Source organism: Triplophysa rosa, linkage group LG1 (genome assembly GCF_024868665.1).
Source record: "Triplophysa rosa linkage group LG1, Trosa_1v2, whole genome shotgun sequence".
Taxonomy (NCBI): domain Eukaryota; kingdom Metazoa; phylum Chordata; class Actinopteri; order Cypriniformes; family Nemacheilidae; genus Triplophysa; species Triplophysa rosa.
In genome coordinates, this window is record NC_079890.1 from 4,111,748 (window position 1) to 4,134,056 (window position 22,309).

The following is a 22,309-nucleotide window of genomic DNA, read 5'->3' on the forward strand; positions in this document are numbered from 1 at the left end:
GCTGTTGGTTGAAAAGCTCTCAGACCTCATGAAAACTTCTTAATTTGACTTCTTTTTAAAAAAATCTTAACTTGTGTTGCGAAGATAAACAAAGGTCTTACGGTTGTATATTCTTGGATAAACTATTGTTTAAGTCGAACACACCTATTCCTTGAGACCTTGATTAGCTTGTTCAGGTTGGAGCTCTGCAGGAAAGTAATCTGGGTATCCAAAATACTGGACCAAAAGTACTTTTTCCGCATCAGAATAAGCCACACTGCTTGAAAGACAATGAACTGACTGATGATGTTATCAAGGAACACTTGTTATTTAAGTTAGATAAGAAATTGCATAGCAAATGTTGCACCTCTAAGAGATTTAATGTTGGCTATAATCTAAAGTATATGAGCTTTGTTGATAACACAAAATAAAAGTTGGCAGAACGGTTGCTTATAAATATTGGTATATTTTACAGTATATACTACTGAAAAGTGGTTTTAATAAGCTAAATGCATTATGTGTTTGTTACAATGTTTGTTATGGCTCGCTAACATAGACGAAGCCAGCTGTGAATGTTAGGTGGGGCTCCTGCGGCATCTTGTGTGGCTCCTTTTGATTGAGGATGTTGTTGCTGTGGAAGGTAGATGTTTGCGCTATTCTAAATTATAGGCTGAGCCCCTGCCCCATCCCCATACACTTAGTAGTGTAAACACAACTTTTACAGTTGTCTCCTCTTAGATAACTGCTCTGTTCCTATTGTAGTACCCCATTGTAGTTAAGTACAAAATAAAATGCAGTTGTTTTGGAACAGCAAATATGATGCACATGTACACTCTAATGTTCATGTATCATTTACAATATACACAATCTACACAATGAACGGGCTCATATCCACACACACTGCGCATGCATCAAAACACATGCAGTGCTGTATTGATTCTGGAGGGAGAAAAAGCTCCACCTGACCTAAAACAGGTATGCGTGAGAGAATCCAGATTTCACTGGTCTCACCTTCACAAGGACTGTGAGACACACACACATGAGCACATGAGATTGTTCATCACCTTGGGCAACTGTTTCATCTCAGAGCCTCTCTTGAGAAACCGACCAGTGATAAATGAACATCTGTGGCATGTTCTTAATGAAAGGAACTCAGAAAATCAAACACAGAGACCTATAGTGAGATCACAATCTATGACCGTGTTCAGTTCATGCACTGTAGCACTGATAGTGCTTGGTAGCTTAGTGGCATCACTGGGCATCAGATTGTCAGTGGTAAACTGCAGGTATAACAGGTATAGTAATACCAATGGTGGGCAGCGTAATGCTAGCAGTGGGTATTATGGTTTACTAGTTAACGGAGGTGCTGGCACCTAATTCTGTAGATTTAATTATAATTAAGTTATGCATCCTTCTAGACAAAAATAAGAAGCCAATAAGTTGACAGATCAGATTCAGAGCGCAGGGGCTTGCTTGCTTCGTTTATGTTTTTTGAGTTTGTTAGGGAGACAATGTAATTGGATAATTTTAAGAGACAATGTGTTTGGACTGGCTCATTCTGAGAAACATTAGACCAGACAGGTTTGTGCTTGGACACAGTAGGATTGGATAGGCTTATTTTTGAGACTATGTGATTGAACCTGACCACAGAATATGAAGCCTGTCCAGTTTAGGGTACAGGGTGATAGGACACGCTCCTTTGAGGGGACAGTAAGATTAGACAGGGTCATTTGATAGCGAGTGTAATCAAACAAGCACATTTTGGGGGTTAGAATGAATTGACTGGGTTATTTTGAGAACAGTAGTGGACAGGCTTAAAATCAGGCACAGTGTGACTGGACAGGCTCATAATAGGACATAGTGTGACTGGACAGGCTAATGCTAGGACACAGTGTGATTGGGCAGACTCGTTTTGGGAGGTTGCGTATTTGGAAAAGTTAATTTTGTGGAGCAACGTGACTGAACTGGGAAACTGTTAGGAATGCTGTGATTAAACAAATTGATATTGGGGGGGCAGTGTAATAGAACACAATTTTTGAAAAGTGTGTGATTGGACTATAGGGATGAATGCAATTAATATAATATAATACTAGTGATGTCAATCGATTAATCTGATTAATCACACAATTTATCTGTGATTAATCGTGATTAATCACAAATAACATTAACGTTTTTAAATGTACTTTAACATTCTAATACTGTCACATTTAGACTCCAAATTCATGAAGAAACAACAGATTTATTTAACAGCATCATTTTATGAATGAAAGCAAACCTTCTGATATTAGTGCTGCAACTGACGTCTCTATTAAATTGATTCTTTTTTTTAATAGTAACATTAATTATAGCCATTCAACAGTAGAATTGAGAGCTATCATGTCTAACAGGAAATATACAGACATTGAATGAAGTACCCACTGCTAGCATTACGATGCCCACCATTGGTATTACTATACCTGTTATACCTGCAGTTTATTTTGTGATAACCATTGTTTTACTACAGTAACCATGATTTTTTGGTTTTAACTGTAGTAAAACCATGGTTTTTCCATTTTAACTGTAAAACCATGGTCAATTTTCGTAAGGGAAATGTAGAACAATATCATTATTATATATCATAGATTATACATAAACAAAACATATTTAGCACAACTAAATGAACAGTAGGCAAATAGTGGTAAATAATATTAGCAGCCGTTAAAATTTAGCGTTAGCATTTTTATATGTATTTAGCAGTTTAAAACTTAACAGGATAAAGCAAACCTACCTGCCAGAGGATCGCAGCTGCATGACTAAGTTAACAGTTACAGGACATTACATTTTCATTAATTTGGCAGACGCTTTTATCTAAATCACATTTAACATTTTGTCAACACGCTAAACAGTACTGAAAGCCTAGTTTACCAGGCCATGTTACTAGGAGGATTAAAGCTGAAGTAAACAAGGGAGAGAATGAACAACATGAAATCATTTTTATTTAATAGACATAAAAACAAACAGATATTGGTTAGTATGTTTTGAGATGTTTTTAGAAAGTTGTGATGGATGCTGCACCTCGGTGGATACCTGCGATACAAGAGCAACCAGCCGTCTCCATTCTTCCATTATTAGTTGTAAGGATCCGGGATTGTTTGCTCCACTTTGACGGGGATTCACATTTGCTTTTAAAAACACGAATTCATTGTCTATGTCATGAAAAATATTCACCAGACCTGTTTTAATGGTGTTTTGAGTGTGCTCCCGCGATGTTTTCCTAATAAAACGGAAGCCTCAAGACAAAAAGGAAGTACGTTACATCGTTTACTTCCGCGTTGATGAGGTGGATAGAGTCACTGAACCACTGCTCTTCAATAAAGAGAGAGACAGAGGGTGTCCTCTGTATTGTGTGTGTGTGGATGTATTGAGCCGGATTGTCAGTGGATTTTGCACTTGATAACTGGGGTATAGTAGACTCTACAGAACTCTAATAGAGTGCCATATCTCAGATAAAAGTATTAGAGTCACATCTCTCTCTCTCCATCTCTCTCTTCGGGCATCTGTCGGGGTTTATTTCTGTCTTCTATTTTCTCTTGTTACTGATTTGATAACGTGAAAAAAATATGGAGGGATTACAGTAGTGTGCACAGCCTTGGCACAATTTATAAAAAAAATTGACCATTATAGTAGACATTATTGTCATATAGGTTTCGATAGAAAATACAAGTATTTCGAAAAGCTATGAATAGGGATGTAACAAGTCACCAAAAGCTGGTCGAAAATCAATTATAATATGTGACAATTTAAGTCAGTTGAGAAGTTAATTGAAATGCAATACATGTTTTGAACACCAGGGGCAACTGTGTTTCGTGCAAACTTGGTAAACGTTGAAATAATGATGTTTCTTAAAAAAAGAAACATTCCAAGTTAGAAAAAGCTAATTTTTTATTTGATTTGGAATTAGTTTTAAACTTGCAATTTAGTTTTGTTATTTGACAAAAAATAAATTTTTCTTTTACAAAGAAATGTGGAGCATTTGAGAAATAATAAAAGGCAGTTGTTCATTTCTAATTTGTCTCAACTCAATGTGGAAAGAAATCGTGAAAAATGTTATCGCATCATGAGCTGAGCGAACATCGCTATCGTGAAATCAACGTCTCTCCAAGACATCCATAGAAGTCGATTTTGCAAATGTGAGGTAAAGGGTGGCTACTTTGAACATGCTAGAATAAGGGTGTCACACTGGTATTGTCAATAACCGTAATAGCAAAAACACAATTATTGGTACCGGTATTTTATCGTGATGATACTGTTATTGTGATTTATCATGGACACGATAACCACATAATGAAAATCTGTTATTGTGACAGCCAAAGGTGTAGTCTAGTTTTTTGAAGTGGGTATACTCAGATTTTTCCCTCCCAACCTACTCACCCGTCCCAGATCGAAAGCTCATGAGCACCACCACACTCACGAATGCATAGAGTATTTATCTTCTGTCAATTTTCAATGCAAAAAAAGCCCAGCTATAAAGTAATTTATTTGTGATAACCTATTTCTATATAAACCCTGCTAAAAATAGAAACCATTACATAAATTCTATTGGTTTCCATTAAAATACCATTATGAAGTCTTTTGTTAACCCTTTGACTGCCCTGCACTTGGGTTCTTCCTCACCACGACCCTGACACAATTTAATACGCCAACAATCCCCTTACAGTTATGTTAACGATAACAAATATGCTAATTTTATTAAAGAATACGCAGTGGTTTTAAAAGTGGGGGTGCACCCCCGCAACGCTATCGCGACGTAGGGGGGGCCACGTACAGCATAGCATGAACCTCGTCGGGCTCATTTTCTGTAACACCTGCTGCAGCTGTATGGGATAAACTTCCCGCCAAAAGTATTGCAGGCATATTTTAGAAAATAATAAGCATAAATAAAAAAAATAAAAAAACCACGAGTCAGAACTTTAAACACATTTTAAATTATATGGCACAAAATTAATACATAAAGACAAAGTTGTCCAAATCGCACACAAAATAATGTTTTCCTTGGTTGTTTAACTCATTTTTTGGGGTTCTCTGATATTTTCTGCTTATATTTTCATTTTTTTTATACACATACGTTATTTTTTCTCGCTTGTTTATCCACGTTCTGCTTGCTTTTCAAATGCTGCAGTTCGAGTTTCATGGTAATTAGGGTGGGCTTTAGCGTCACCATTGGTCCACTAGTTCTAGATTGACAGCTCTTCCTCTAGCCAATCATTCGAAGAGGGTGTTGACATCACTCCAAACGCGGCTCGCGGCATACACTTGAAATTATAAAAAGTACTTTCTTTTTTGTTTTTGAGCAGAGTAAGGAGGTAGAAAGGAATCAATTAAACATTGTATTTCTGTTCACTGGTGATCTATCAATCATATTCAATATCTTGTGTGTTTTAACACTTTTTTATTTTTTCTTTAATTTATAAAGGGTTTCGGCAAAACATTAACTCAGAGCAAAAAACAATGATATTTGGTTTAGAACCTATAACTTTACATTTATGGATATAACTTTATCCAAGCAAGCACAGATTCTGATAACATTGTCCAATGTAGTGAAGCCAATGTTGGAAAAAAAATTCTTCCATTAACCTAGAATATTGTAGAGATGACTTTGTAAGGTGTAAAAGTTAAGGAGATATTCCTTTAATTACCCTCAAATATTCTATACGAGTAATATTAACGTAGACTAATATATCAAGTAGACCAGCCCTATGCTAGGATAAAAAAAATATTTATTTTGGATGCTTTTAGTTACAACATAATTCTTATAATTACAATTGGATTACTTCATGTTTTTGATGAGTATGCTAATATTCTAAAAACTGGAAAAGTTAAATAAAAAAGTTAGTGAATGGAACAGAAACCGGAGCCCAGTGCTGTTTCAGCATAGCATAGCATCATGTCCTCTTATTTTAGGGGGGTACCAGCATCCAGTGCCAAAAGTGTTTTACGATATTAAATAAATAAATGGTGACAGTGCCACCTATTGGTAAAAAATTATAAGCAATTGTTTTGCATGTATTGCTTGTGTCTTTTATAATATTGTTCTTACAATCATTTTAAGAGTACTAAATTAAATCAATTTGGTGAGTTTGGCCCTGTACTTGCTGGATGCATCAATATTTTAAATATCACGACCAGTACAAAAACAATGTTCTGCTTATATTTCATATTGATATGCCAAATTGCTGTGTTGCTTGCCAGCCCTAAAGGTCCTACAGATAATTAAGTATATTACTAAATAATTGTAATGAATAATATCAGTAAGTTTGTATTGAACATTTTTGAACTGTTTATTTATTTTCCATGGCTATCTGTCATATTGATGTTGCAACTATTTAAAAAAAGCAAAAAGCCACTTGGGGTCTTGCCTTAGTTGTTGTAATTTGACCACAGTTAGGACGGTGAATGAATTGTAAATATCTTCAGGAAACATTTTTGGGTTTTTAACTGGTCAATTGGAACAAACAGTCCAAAGCTTTTCAGCAAAAAAACAGATCTAGGTTTACGATTCAGCATTACAAGCAAATTACTAAACAAACACTCATGTTCACAAAGTGCCTGATTTGAAATTCTCTTCTCGCACACACATTTTACCATCTGATGTGATCTATTATTCTCTCTCATTCTGCCTGCAGACTTCTGCAGTATAAATAATGTAGCAGACAGAACAGACTATCCCATTCAGAGTCCTGAAACTGCAAAGTCTTTCCACAACACGCTCACACACACATGCAGTTCTACTGCGTCAAATCAGGGACCTCGTTTCCAACACATACACAGTCAAAATGATTTTCCTTCAATTACTTTGACAAAAGTCTTCAGAATCAGTCTTACCTCACAAAACATCAAGTTTGTTAAAAAGTTTTGAATGTTTAGTTGATTCGTTACATTTAGCAAAGGAATACAAGAAAGCATCTTACCTTTAAAGTCCCAGTGAAATAAAAAATGACAATGCTAATTTTTTTCATGAAATATTGTATTGTTTAATGTAAATAGTTTATCAATGTGGGTCATTCTCTTTTTAAAAATCGTGTGCCCTCATAATCTTTAGTTAAAATCTGAGAATGCACTTCCGTCCAGTAGTGACTATCCATCTTAAATGACGTATGTTAAACTGCTTGGGCGGAGCATCCATTAACCACTCCCCTTAAACTGTCAGTCTGCTGCCAGTTCCATTTCAAAATGCAACGGCTGTTTTTATACATCCAATCAAATCGCAGAGAAAGACGAAAGCGACGCTCACTATTTTTCTCATTCAAAATTCCATTCCACTTGGAAATGCGTCAAAATATGGTTTAAAAACGATCGCAACTTCCGGTTTGCGGAGACTTTAAACTTAGCACTTTTCTGCGAGTCCTTTACAATATCTGCTTCCGCACATTCTGCATTTCTACCTGACGCACATTGTCCAACTTCTGTCCAGAAAATCTGTCTGGGTTCATTGTGCTTTTCAGACGGGATTACATTAGTTTTATTTTAGAAGTAATTAAAGAGTAACTATTACAATGTCCTTAAAATGACATGTGGTGTGTAAAATGGTGTGTAATGTTGCTGTGTGTGAATGTAAGCAGCCTGCCAAGTTGTAAAGCTGAAAGTGAACGAATAACACAGTTATTGGCTTGGGAAAAAAGGAGTCGACTCTGAATCACGCGAACAAGTCATCTTTCGTTCTAATTTCAGCTCAGGGTCAGATTTGCGTCACTCCGTGTAATGCCCGCCTACTTATACAAGTAGCTCTTTGAGAGGATATATTGTGCTGATAATACAGTGTTTTGGGAATATCGGTTTTTATCTCGCTTCACACTCCTGGGAAATATCTTTTTGCAATGTTTTTTACGCATTATTAACTTTTGATTAGACCATATAAGTTTTTATCTCCTATACAAATGTAATAGCTTAAAACACCTCTATGTCTAATGCTTTTTTAAAGCCAATATTTTGTTAATATCTTGAATAGCACGCTCTCTGTTGATTCTGTCTGATCAGATGTGTTGTCATTTGGTACAAGAATCTGGTTTCACTTCAACTCATGCTATTGTATGTAGTGATAAAGAATAACTTGCCCAGGTTACTGCTCACATAAATGCTAATGCCATAGTTATTAGGGTAACATTTATCTCAGTTTTTAATGATGGGTGTTATTGTGTGTAAAAAGTCTTTACTTTGCCAAAGCATTGAAACATTACATGTATATTCTCTGTCTCGTTAGGTTCGGTTGCTGGTGGAGTTAATTTGGCCTCTGTTTCTGTTCTTCATTCTTGTGTCGGTCAGATCCACCAATCAACCTGCTTACAAAAGACAGTGTAAGTACAGTACAGCTCTACTGTACATTTCCAGCTGCTTCAAACGCATATTTCAATTATGTCAATTAAGAATTATGAAAGCAAACTGTTGTAGATTACACTGTGTTGTATATATTATAGAATACTAGAAGAATCATGTTTTATTATTATAACCAGTATTATTCCTTTTCCATTTCACCTTTTAGGTCACTACCCCAATAAGCCCCTCCCCTCGGCAGGTGTGTTGCCATGGCTACAGGGCATGCTGTGTAACATACAGAACCCATGTGTGGATCATCCGACGCCAGGTGAAGCACCAGGACAGGTGAACAACTTCAATGACTCCATGTAAGTGTCAGAGTACAAAGGCACAGATAGAGACACATATTCAAATGTACCTTTTGAAACATGAAACGTTGTTGTTTCTCGTGTTTGTTTAGACTCACAAAGGTTTTGATTGAGGTTCAGTCACTCCTGGCAGACCCCGCCCTCTTTAGCAGCCTCAAACTGCTGTCCGGAGATGTTGGCCAATGGGATTCCATCCTGCAGAATGCCAATCCAGACAGAGGTAACTATATGTACTAGAAATGAACGACTTTCTGAAAATAAAATCCCACGAAATACTAGAAAAGAATAAAACTGTAATAATCATTATAATGTGAAATTAAAGGGATAGTTCACCCAAAAATGACATTTCTGTCATCATTTACTCACCCTCAGGTAGTTCCAAACCTGTAAAAGTTTGTTTTTCCACTGAACACAAAGAAAGACATTTGGAAGAATGTTTGCAACCAAACAGTTCTGGGGCACTATTGACTATACCTTAGTAGGACACTACTCTGGCAGTCAATGGTGCCCCGCATTTCTCAAAATATCATATTTTGTATTCAACAAGTATTTTATACAGGTTTGGAACAACTTAAGGGTGAGTAAATGATGACAGAATTTACATTTTGGAGTGAACTATCCAGGTAAATAAATTCACTTAAAAAAATGAATCTGGTGTTACACTTCTTTACATTTTTAATACAATTAAATGAACATTTAACAATTAAATTAAATATGTATGAAACATTTAAAATTTCATATAACAATTGTATTTTATATAACAATCACATTTATGACAGCACAGGCCATTTTAGGCCAGTCAGATGGTCGGTATTTTTGTCAAGAACAGATTTAAACAAGCCCTCTTCTTGTCTCCTTGATGGAAGACACTTATTTGACAGCATCTGTCGTTGCACCATCATTTTACGGTAGATTCAAACACAGCTCATCCAATTATAATTTTGAATCAAATCTATACAGCGAAGTATAATTCAACTGATTGTTGAAGTCCTTTCTGCTAATTAAAGTTCATGCCCCTCTGTTTCTTCACAACGACATCCTCACAGACCCAACGCAGACACACGCTCGCGTTCTTCAGGGTTGGCTGACAGCAGCGCCTGAGCAATTTACAGCCGCGTTTTGATTCGGAGGAGCACGTCGTATATCTCTGCTTTGCCGTTGTTTGTTGGTACCGTTTAGTCTAATGATATTCAGATTTGAGAGCAAGCTCATTTGCAAATAGGCTGAGGTGCGTTGTGTTGTCGGGACATGGCCACCGCTGCAGGCAGATTTGCATTCTGGGGTCTTGAACTTGTATTATACGAGATTAAATTCATCAGGAGATCTAAGAGGAAGTAATTAACTCGCACCGCTGCCAGATACTCCGAAACGTGGGGTCGTCGCTCGGCCCAAAGAAGCGGCCAATCGGCGCAAGGCCCGGAGTACAGCGGCCAATCGGAACGCGGGGAGCATGAGGTGACACGACGGCTGGCAGCGATGATGAAAGCGTAAGGTGATGACTTCAATCTCTCTCAAACAGAGCTCAGCGTGTGCGGCCTGTTTAAGAGGATTGTTGATAAGATTGGGAGTGTAATGACGTGCCCCTGGTAATCAGCGTGGTGGTCTGATAGCAGTCACATCCGTCGTGCTCGTGGGTCCTAATTAGCGCTCTGGTGTCGCAGCTCGTTACATATTAGCCGGGTTAGGTTCTCTCTGTATTTGGATATCCACGCTAAGCCGTCCATTCATGTGAATAAAAACACCTCTCTCTGGGGGGCAGTGAGACCTCCATCAGGCCGTTATATGCAAACACAAAAGCTTTCGTAGGCCTAATTGGCTTTCATGTTACAGGTGTGTGTATGGGATATTTGTAGTTGCACGAAGATGAAGCTGTGCGCTTCATTATAGCTAAATGAGTGTTTAACAGGCTAACACGTGTTTAATAAACCTTAACCTATCCTTCAATCACCACATCAGTTTATACAGAGATGCAGCACACGCAGCCGTCTACGGCGTTTATGTTCAGCACGTCGAAACTGATCTCAAGGGAAAGCGTAATTGTTTAACAAGGTGACAATTGTGTCTGACTTCCTGGGATGTAAATCGTACAATTATTTTTATTTGAAAAAAGTAAACAAGAGGCTTTAAAATATAAATGTGTTTAACCTGTTTACTCGTTCACTATGTCGTGACTGTTAGACAGTTCACTATTAGAAGGAAGACTCATCAAAAATGAGATCCTCCTGACCATATTTCACACTTCATATAATCCTGTTGACCATTTGGATTTAAAATGGATTTTTATTTGAAAACACTAAAGGCTGGACTTCAATGTTCTGTGTTAATGTCTTTGTTTCTCTCTGTCTCAGGTCAATCCATTCCACTGCGCAGTCTGCTAAGAAGCAACGAGACGTTTTCAGAATATCTGATGAACAGCTTGTCCGTGCCAAACACAACAGCCGCAAACCTGATGAGGGTGAAGGTTCGACTCGGACAGGTACGTCGTGATGGAGAGAGAAAAAGATGACACACTGCATTTTGGCATTTGAATTGTGTGCCGAGTTACTATGCAGAAACGCACTTTTTTGAAAAAGTTCAAATGCTTTTAAAAGTGTGGTTTTTCAAGAGATGTTTGTCATTTGACGTGTGTGCTTTGTGGTTTTGTGCGGATAAGAGCTAAGAGTATCATTTCTAAAACCACATTGGTAGGAAAATGCCTAGCTTATGGGGTTTAAACCTAAACTCAAGACCAGACCAAACCAAGACTCTTTAAGACCCAGAGCAAAAGGCTGCATTTTCTTTCTGAAGATCCTATTTGAGAGTAACTGGCCTGAGTGGTGAGTTTTTTCTGCTGGGTCTTAATGTTTTGCTCTGGATCTTGAGTTTTTTGCTTTGGGTCTCAAGTAAGTTTTGGCCCTTGGTTTCGCTGTTTTAGTTTTTTGCTTTAGATGTTTTCTACACAAAGCCCTGAGGATATGGGTAGCAACCACAGAATCCAGAAAACACGTTGATGTTAAAGAGAAAAAAAAGCTATTATGAAGCTGTATTTTCTAAATTGTATTGTAATTCCAACAACTGAAAAGGTCACGCTGTGGCGTATCGATCTTCTATTGGTCACACATCGTCACATGACACAAATTTGTCACCAAACTTGACCTTTGAAACGCAGTGTAAGGTGAAATAATATCGTGACCTTGCATTTCTGGTCTACTGCATTTGCATGTAAATGGAAAGAAAAGTCTCGGGTGACTGCAGAATGAATCTTTTCAGTTGATTTTAAATGATTTTCACAAAGTGTCCTGACCAGACACAGCATGACCTCACAACAAGTTTAAGGTGTTTTTCCACGTTATGAGTTACTGTTATTTATATTTTATTTAGAAAAGACTCATTTATTTGTATATTTATTTAATTATTTGTACTAATTAAAGTAAAACTACTCAACAGTAATTCAAATCAAACACTAATTGATCGATTGCCTTGATCTACCGGTCTAACTTAAGTTTGGGCTACATATTGTTTGTTTGCTCTCTTTCTCTAGATCCCTGCGCTGTCAGGTGGGGGTGATTTGCGCTCTGTGCTCTGCAGCGCATCTGTTGACCGCATCCTGGAGTTTAATTCTGTCTCTCAAAAAGAAGAGTTCAACAACGTCACATGTTCATTGACAGCCGATCAACTTCGCACAACCTCACAGGTTTTCTCGCAGAACCTCGACAACATGAAACTATTAGCAGCTGTGAGTGAATTTCCCTCGATTAAAAAATCTTCATCAGTAAACGTAATTTTAGAGCAAGCCTATTCCGTTTTTTTTAATCCAGTCCAAAACAAGAAGAAGATTTGTATTCACCGGAGCCGCATAATGTGGCAAAGATTTAAAGTCTCTGACTAGGTTTGGGATTTTATGACCTCATTTATTGGACACGGGTGAACAGAGAAAATCTGCTTTCTCTCTCTCGCTCTCTCTCTCTCTCTCTCTCTCTCTCTCTCAAGAAGCGTGTGTATTTGTATGTGAATTATTTCACTTTCATTCTATTGAGTGTCTTTTTTTTTAAGCTGATTTCCCAATAATGCAGAATGTTTCAGGGGCACAGGTTCAGTTTAAATATGTTTTTGTTGTTTTGAGCTCCAAGACACTTGACCTGGTAGCAGCACTGTTCTGTTTCCATTCTGTAAATGTAATTCCCTTTTTGTCGGTCTCTCGACGTTTGACTTGAGAACCTATCATCTTCCGACTAACTTTGAAAAGGCCAATGAAATTGGCGAATGAAATTTGCATGCCAGACTCCGCCCCGGATATCTGGGTATAAAGGGGGAACGGCGTGCTGCATTCATTCACCTTTTGTTCTTCTGAGCCTTTGATCTTATGATCTATATCGATCTACCGATCTCAAAAGACTGCTGGAATTTTTTTTATGACGTGGTGCAGCGGACTGTCCCTTCCTGCAGCGACTTCCCCTGGGCGTCTCGGCAGTTCCAGAGGTGTTTTCTATCTAAAAGAGCAAATTTCTCCAGCGTGGCATGTCCCGCTGTTCTCGTGGGTGCAATACACTCATTGAGGAGGGTTACGGACACCATGTCTGCCTCAAGTGCTTGGGTGTCTGGCACGCTGAGGCAGCCTTCGTGGATACGTCCTGCCCGCACTGCGGGGGGATGGCGATCCAGACATTGTGGTCATGGGTGGCTGTGTTCTTTTTGGACCCAGCCACCACCTCGTCTGCTTCCCATTCCGTGACAGCAGTGGCTACGGCCCTGCAGTCCGATACGGCGAGCAGCGAGGGTGATATGGGGATTACCGTGAGCGTTAACCGTGAGGTGCCGTATTTGCCGAAAGTGCATGAGGAACTCAGTAACTCACCTTTTCGGCGCGCTCCCGTCAAACTAGTTCCATCGCCCTTACTTCCCTCGATGGTGGGGCAGCTAGAGGCTATGTCAATGTGTCCCAGGTGGAGCGTGCCGTTGCGGTACATCTGTGTCAGCAGACGGCGGCCACCTGGAGAGGTCGACCTAGACTCCCGTCCAAAGCGTGTAAGTTTCTCTGGTGTCGAAGGCTTACACTGCTGCGGGCCAAGCTGCCTCCTCTCTCCACGCCATGGCCATCCTACAGGTCCACCAGGCCATGGCGTTGAAAGAGCTCCACGAGGGTAAGACCGACCCAGCGCTCATGCAAGAACTCCACACCGCCACCGACCTCGCGCTACGGGTGACCAAGGTGACCGCACGGGCCCTGGGTCGGGCGATGTCCACACTTGTGGTCCAGGAGAGACACCTCTGGCTGAACCTTGTGCAGATGCGTGACGCCCTCATCTCGCAAGGGGGCTGTTCGGCAATACTGTCGGAGACTTCTCCCAGCAGTGAAGAAGCAGACAGAGTCATTAAACATATCCTGCCCCGGCGCGACTCGGCCACCTTCTGGCTGTCGAGATCCCATGCGGTGTCTGCTCCCCAGCAGCCCTGATCCTCTTCGACTCTGGCACCACCCACCCAGGCGGCCCCCGGAAGAAGACGTCGACGAGGAGACCAACGCCCGTCAGGACCGCTTTTGCTTCCGCGGTGACTGCTGACAGGGCGTTGGTCTCCTCCTCGACGGAGGTGACGAAGTCCCTGTGATCCACACACATCCCGGGCGACCTGAACCAGACAGCCGACACGCTCTCTCGTCAGTCGACGCCTCGTGGAGAGTGGCGACTACACCCCAGAGCAGTCCAGCTCATTTGGGTGCAGTTCGGGCAGGCACAGGTAGACCTGTTCGCCTCCCTGGACACCACCCATTGCCCGCTATGGTACTCCCTGTCCGAGGCCCCGCTCGGCACGGATGCCCTAGCACACAGCTGGCCGCGGGACAAGTGGACGTACGCCTTCCCCCCTGTGAGCCTTATTGCACAGGTCCTGTGCAAGGTCAGGGAAGAGGAGCATCAAGTGTTACTAGTTGCACCATACTGGCCCAACCGGACTTGGTTCTCGGCGCGAATGCTCCTGACGACAACTCCCCCCTGGCCGATTCCCCTGATGAAGGACCTTCTTTTGCAGGGGGAAGGGCACGTTGTGGCATCCGAGACCAGACCTCTGGAACCTCCACGTCTGGACGGGACGAGGAGACGAGGAGATCCTGAATGGCCTACCCCCAGCGGTGGTTGAGACCATTACTCAGGCTAGGGCCCCTGCCACTAGGCGGCTGTACGACTTTAAGAGGCGCCTCTTCTCGTCCTGGTGCTCTTCTTGAGCAGAAGACCCGTGGAGATGCTCGATGGGAACGTGCTGTCCTTTCTACAAGAGAGACTTGAGAGAAACCTCTCCCCTTCCACACTGAAAGTGTATGTAGCCGCCATCGCCGCTCATCACGAACCAGTTGCTGATAAGTCTCTAGGACAGCACGACCTGGTCATTAGGTTCCTAAGGGACGAGAGAAGGCTGAATCCGCCTCGTCAGCGCTCCGTACCCTCTTGGGACCTTGATGTGGTCCTGGCGGGTCTCCAGAAGCCCCCTTCGAGCCCCTGGGAGATGCCGCTCTTTCTCATATTACGTTGAAGACGGCTCTCCTGGTGACACTCGCCTCCATCAAGAGGGTAGGGGACCTACAAGCATTCTCCGTGTCCACAGATTGCCTAGAATTCGGGCCTGGAGACTCTCACGTTATCCTGAGACCCCGGTTCGGCTACGTGCCCAAGGTTCCCACCACTCCTTTTCGGGACCAGGTGGTGAACTTGCAGGCAGTCCCCACCGGGGAGAAAGACCCAACCTCATTGTGTGTTGTCAGGCTCCTCAGCCCAAAAGGTGAATGAATGCAGCACGCCGTCTCCCCTTTATACCCGGATATCCGGGTGGAGTCCGGCATGCAAATTTAATTCGCCAATTTCATTGGCCTTTTCAAAGTTAGTCGGAAGATGATAGGTTCTCAAGTCAAACCCCATCTGTCGGTTTGACACAACGTCTCATTCCCTCCATCAGGGAACAGAGGTTACATCCGTAACCAAGACGTTTTTACTGTCTCAATGAGAAAACACTCAGCAGCTCAGAATTTTCATTTTTGGTTGAACCATCCCTTTAATCTCTTAATACATGTGTCAATTATAAATGTAAAGCAATTTTTAAAACACTTTTGAACAAATTATCATCTCAATGTGTATATCTCCAGTACTCCAGTTGGGTTTTATATAAATTTTACAAATTTTCCACTCCATCAACATAATATGCAGTTAACTGTCTTAAACCGAAAAATAATTAATTCGTAATTTAACTCTTTTTTTGCCCACTCAGCGAATGTTGCAAGAATGCATTTGAAATCTAAGACAGATTATCCATGTATTGGGTTTAATTATAGTAATAAAAATCTGTTATTAGTTTCTATCAGGGCATAAAGTTGTCTATTTCAAATCATGTGTTGATGAGTTTTTACACCTCTAATTACTTTGCATTACTGTGTCACCTGCCATTATTTAATAAATATACTGTAGTATGGTAAGTACCCAACTGGTATTGACAATAACCGTGATATTAAAAACTAGGGTTATTAATATCATGTTAATTCCACATATGTGATAATAAAATAAGTAATTTGTCACTCATTTCAAGTTTTGCCTTACAATAAGACACAATGGTTACAAACTCTCTCGCTAATCCTTTCACTCAAATTTTAAGTTGATTTGTCATTTTTTTAAAAATTCAAAAACTATTGTTTTTTATTGTGCATTACAATTAATATCAATCAAACTGCAGTTGGTTTGTATTGATTTAAGCCACAATGACTCAAAAAATACAGCTAACTAACACAATAAACCACAATAAAAACATCATAACATCATAAAAAACTTTTTAAAACGGAGTTATCTCATTTTGGAACCAAACTCTTCATTTGTTTATTTAAAAAAATGAAATCAATATTGAAACCTGGTCTCATAGGAAATACGTACCTCTGTACACTTTTTGCAGCGCCACAAAATACGTACCATCAGGTACATATTGCAACCCGCAATAACAATTTCCAACAACTATAACGTTGACAACACCATATTGCAGATCCCCTTCTCCGTCCGCCACAAACTCTGATCCGGACCCGCTTAGGGCAGTGACAGAATTCAAAAAGTGTACAGAGGTACGGATTTCCTATGAGACCAGATTACAATATTGTTACTGTGATTTTTTGGTCACAATAACCATGAAGTGAAAATTTGATTTCTTGACAGCCCTACCGAGTAGCTATATAAAAAGACTTGACTGCGTTCTGCCATGGAATTCCATCAACCATCATTACGTGGTTTACATGGTTTGGGACAGATAAATCAATGGGAATTCCAGAATAAACCAGCAACTAACCTGTAAATGTATTTTTTACTGTGAATTTAACACTGTGATTGTGCAGATGTCACCACTGAAATCGGAAGCAGAATAATTTCAATAAAGAAAAGCCATTTGTATTTGAATCCTTTGTGCAGATACAGACACGCACAAATGTTTCTCTTCCTCCTCTTCCCTCCTCTATCTGAACCCCCTATACTGTTAAAGTAATCATTATTGAGTGTGTGAAGGTCAGGCAGATAGACGCAGAGATAGTGTCGGCTGTGAGGACAGTGAATGGGGTTTATTAAGGTTGTTTTAACTGCATGACATCCTGACTCAGAGAATAAGCTGGGAAAAATTAATGACCTTTATAGATTTAACTGCACTTAGCTTCACTTCAGTTATACAGTCTTAATCTTTGGCTCTGTGAAGCAGCGCCCGTGTAATACACTATTAAGCTCAGCAGAAATGGCTAATACTGAAAATGATTTCTTTCTGCTTCAGCTTCCATTAGCGCTGGATCTGAACCGGTTCGAGGTGGCCACACTTATGACTCAAACCAGCGGTCACATCTCTCCGCTGATGGCTGGGGTGAGTTTCCTTCAGTCACCTAGAAATGTACTGGTTTTCTCATTTAAAAGATCTGCTGCACTTTCCACTAAAAGGAGGTTCCATTTTTAAAGCATTGTTCTTCTTATTCCTACAGTGAGAACTATGTTAGACAGACTGGCGTAAAATTGGGATAAGAAAGTAGCTTGTCTTATTTTTCCCCATTAGAAAAAAATAACAAGTATTTTCTAAAAAATGTCATGAAAATGCATTATTAAATAATAAAGAAAGTGATTCAGTTTAAACAAACTGTTGTATTGATGGCCTTCAGCTGCAATAGCCTATATAACGTTTGACTCTCTATTGCCATCTCGGTATGAAACATAAAATTACAGTTATCTTGTCTACGCGCGTTGAAGTCAAATGAGATCAGACTGACATTTCCTGCAAAATCATACCCGACAGCTGAACTTATAAATAATTATTCAAAACTTACAGCTTTGTTTATTTTTAATGAAAAGTTACAGATTGCAGCTTTAACGTGTTTCAAAACACCCTCATTATGCAAAGTGTCAGGAATCGTCCAAGAGAGAGAGAACCCAAACGCAGGAAGCGGTACAAAAAACGTAGACTTTTAATAATCAAAATAAAGACCCACGATGGGGAAACTAGAACACAACAAACCAAGTACAACAAGGTGCAAAATAAAGAACTCCCACGACTCAACTCAACTCACTTTTATTGTCACATCACCACGTGTGGTGAGTGAAAGTCTTGGGTGCGTACTCCATACAAAGTAGAATGCAGTTGGACAGACAACTGTATGACAAACAACTGTATGACTTTACAAACTTAAGTGACAGTATGTAGTGCAGACGAACAGTGCAAAGTATAAATAGACAGACTGTACAAAAAAGACAATATACATTACACACATATGGACAGTATATACACAATATACACAAGATATACACATAAGACATTGGACATACACATTAAATATGCAGGTGTACACATGAACGTGTATGTATAATGGATCAACCATATAGTGCACATAGTACAGATATAGGTATGTAAATTTGGTAATGGATGATTATTGCATTAGGTGCAATGCATGATGCATTACAGTCCATGAAACTAGTGCATGGTAAAAAGAAGTGTGAGCGTGTGGAGTGTGTCAGATTTTGATGTTGAGCAGTCTAATAGCCTGAGGAAAAAGCTATCCTTCAGCCGGTGTGTGGGACCGGGTGCTCCGGTATCATCTGCCCAAAGGCAGCAAGGAGAGCAGCCTGTGATTCGGGTGGCTGGAATTACTGATGATCTTCCTGGCTTTCCTCATACACCACCTGGTGTAGATGTCCTGGAGAGAGGGAAGCTCATCTCCCACAACCCTCTGCAGTGCTTTGCGGTTGCCAGCGGTGCTGTTTCCATACCAGGCGGTAATGCAGCCAGTTAGAATGCTCTCAACTGTGCATGTATAAAAGGTTCTGAGGATTTTTTGGCTCATCCCAAACTTCCTCAGGCGCCTGAGAAAAAAGAGGCGCTGGTGTGCCTTCTTTAGCACTGCATCAGTGTGAACAGTCCAAGTGAGATCGTCAGTGATGTTGACCCCAAGGAACTTGAAGCTGTTTACCCAATCCACAGGTGTCCCGTCGATGGTGATGGGGCTGTGTTCCTTGTCCTGCCTCCTGAAATCCACCACCAGCTTCTTGGTTTTGTTGGTGTTGAGCAAGAGATGGTTCTCCTAACACCTGTGTGTCAGACTGCATACCTCCTCTCTGTAGGCCGACTCGTCATTGTTAATGATCAGGCCTATCACTGTCGTGTCATCGGCGAATTTCACAATGACGTTAGAGCTGTGTGTGGCAATGCAGTCGTCTATATATAGGGAGTAGAGGAGTGGGCTTAGGACGCATCCCTGGGGAGCACCGGTGTTGAGAGTCAGTGGGGAGGAAGTATTGTGTCCTATTCTGATAACTTGACGTCTGCCTGACAGGAAGTCCAGAATCCAGTCACACAGGGATCTGTTTAAACCCAGAGCCTGGAGCTTCAAACCAAGTTTGGTCGGCACTATGGTATTGAATGCTGAGCTTTGCGAATGTTCACCCGTCGGAAGGATCGGGTTACATCCGCTACGGAGCAGCGGGTGCGCTCTCTGTGTAGTGGTTGTTTTGCACTTCGAAGCGAGCGTAAAATGAGTTTAGCTCGTCCGGTAGAGAGGCAGCAATGTTCGCAGTGGTTGTTGTGTTCCCGCTGAAGTCTGTGATGTTACAGATGCCCTTCCACATGCTTCTCGCGTCGTTGGTTTTAAACTGTCCTTCTATTTTGCCTCTGTACTCACGCTTGGCAGATTTGATCATTTTCCGTAGAGAATAATTAGCCTGCTTGTGATCTGTTTCGTTGCCGGTGTTCTGCCAATTTATGCTACCCTGTCAAATTTTGCTACCTCCATACAAAACAGGACTAACCCCTCCCCCAACCCAACCCTTAACCCCTCCCGCAACCAAATCACAACACAACAGTAGCAAAATTCTATGGGTAGTATAAATTGACAGAACACCGGATTTAAAAGCTTTAAAAGGTTCGTGCTGATAATGCTGTTCGAACATCGCCATTAATCCACGGTTTTTGATTGGGGTAGATGCGGATTGTTGTGGCACCACGTCTTCTATACACTTCCTGATAAAGCATGTTACGGTATCCGAGTAAGCCTCGATGTCGTCATCAGAAGCAGGCCAGAACATTTCCCAGGAAACGTGATCAAAACAGTCTTGTAGTATAGAGTCTGAATTGTCCGACCAGCAGTGAATCGTCCTTAGGGCTGGCGCTTCCTGTTTTAACCTCTGTGGGCAGGAGCAGAACCGAAGCGTGGTCTGATTTTCCGAAAGCTGAGCGGGGGAGGGATTTGTAGCCATCCCAGAAGGGAGAGTAGCAGTGATCCAAAACATGGTCCCCACGTGTGTTTGTGGTGATATGTTGAAAGTATTTTGTAGCTATTTTTCTCAAGTTAGCTTTGTTGAAGTCCCCTGTTAAAATAAACGCGGCTTCTGGGTGTGCGGTTTCCTGCTCGCATATGGAAAACCGCACAAACAGAGCAACAGGATAATCAAACAAGAACACGGCAAGGTACACTGGCGGAAGGCAAGGTACATAACATGACATAGCAAAACGAAACAGCACAGGACAGCAAACACAAGGGTATTAAATAGGGGAACTAACAAGGGATAATTACACTAGGCAGGTGTTGGGTTAAGGACATATTGTGTTGTTTTACACAACAGTTTTTAGAGTGTAGTTATACTGTCTGAAGCAGCTATATAAATAAAATTTGCTGCCAGTTTGCTCAAAACTAATGTACCGTATCATGTGGTATTAAGACATCAACAGTAATCTCCATTCATAATTTAAACATGGTTAATGTATAAATTATTGTTAATTCAAACTACAACATAGTTTGTGTTTCTATCACGATGGTGTTATTTTTATCCATCATGCTCTGAAAAACATTTTGCTGTTTGGCATTAGCTGGCTTAGCCATCGGGTGAGCAGATGCAGAGCACAGATGGACTTACATTGCGTAGACACCGTGAAGTACACATGCCTCTCATTATTATTAATAGCATCACATAATTATCTCTTATGGGGTTGCCAGTTTAGGTGGTCCCTTGAAATAAATGTATTTACTTTAAATTTGTGGGTAATTTGCTGTACATGTGCATGAGTGTTCGCCAGACATTTCCTAATAACATTTGATTGTATTTTTTGTAGTGTAAGGGGTAATCTTTTGTCCAAAAGGAAGGAAAAATAAGACTAATAAAGTGAATAATAATAGTCAACTAACCCTTTGTCACGGTTTTGTTATGTTGTGTTAGGGTTTTGTGTTCTAGTTTGCCCGAGTTCATTCATTAGTTTCCTTGGTTGTTAATTGCCCCACACCTATTTCTGTTCTCCCTAATACTGCTCCTTGGTCGTGTGCTTACTACGCTACACGTGTGACAGAATATCGGACCGAAAGAAGATTTTAAAGCAGAGTTTTTCCTTTTTTGTCCATTTTTGTCTCCTCTCCCGGTATGGCTCTGCCTGCCGTCCAGCTCCTCTGCCTGGAGCAGATGGACCATTCGCTGGAGGGCCATACCAGGGACTTTTTAGATCTAGCGTGCCTTTCCCACTTCCCTAAGCAGTGTAAGGCACACCTGCCAGCGAACGGTCCCCGAGACGGACTGAAATGGACTGTTTTTCTCTGTCTGCCCCGCTGAGGATGTCTCCAGCCCCACTCCCTAACCAGAGACCAGCCATCACCCGATGCACGGAGCGTATGCGCGTAGAGCTCGAGCCTGCCGTGACACGAGAGCCAGCATGCACAACCATGCCTGAGTCCATCATTGCCCCGGAGCCCGAGCCTGAAGACCTGTCTGACCAGGTGCGTGACCCGTGCGTTGCCGTGGAAGTGCCGGTGGAGATTGACGGCTTCGAGGGAAACCTTGCCCCCCCTCTCGTTGCAGAGGGTGAGCTATTACTGGCCTCTGGCATAATGGACTGGACTAATGAAGAGGTTTTTTGGCTGCTCCCTTCCCCGCTGGTCCCGTAGAGCTCTCCTTCATCTTCTGAGTCTCCGTTGGCCAAGCCCTCCTTCATCTTCCAAGTCATTGCTGGTCCCGCCCAGCTCTCTTTCGCCTCCCAAGTCTCCGCTGGTCCCACCCAGCTCTCCTTCATCAGCCAGCACCTCCTCTCTAGCCTCTAAGAAGGTCCCGCCTAGCCTCCCTCTCCCGCCGCCTCTGTTGCTGCCAGCCAGTCCATCAGCCCTGGGTCCGCTGGCATCTGAAGACCCCCTCAGCTCACCCTCACCACCCTGGCCCCACGGACTGCTACCT

General features: G+C 41.3%; 1 protein-coding gene across 3 annotated transcripts in view; it reads left to right on the forward strand.

Annotated features, from left to right (window-relative positions):
• Positions 1-22,309, forward strand: part of LOC130555841 (phospholipid-transporting ATPase ABCA1) — a 136,304-nt gene that overhangs the window by 24,428 nt on the left and 89,567 nt on the right. For all 3 annotated transcript variants that reach the window (XM_057336360.1, XM_057336350.1, XM_057336368.1), the window contains exons 3-8: positions 8,216-8,309; positions 8,495-8,636; positions 8,729-8,856; positions 10,985-11,112; positions 12,157-12,351; positions 17,394-17,480. In XM_057336360.1, the coding sequence (XP_057192343.1) occupies positions 8,216-8,309; positions 8,495-8,636; positions 8,729-8,856; positions 10,985-11,112; positions 12,157-12,351; positions 17,394-17,480 (774 nt within the window). The remainder of the gene's footprint in view (positions 1-8,215; positions 8,310-8,494; positions 8,637-8,728; positions 8,857-10,984; positions 11,113-12,156; positions 12,352-17,393; positions 17,481-22,309) is intronic.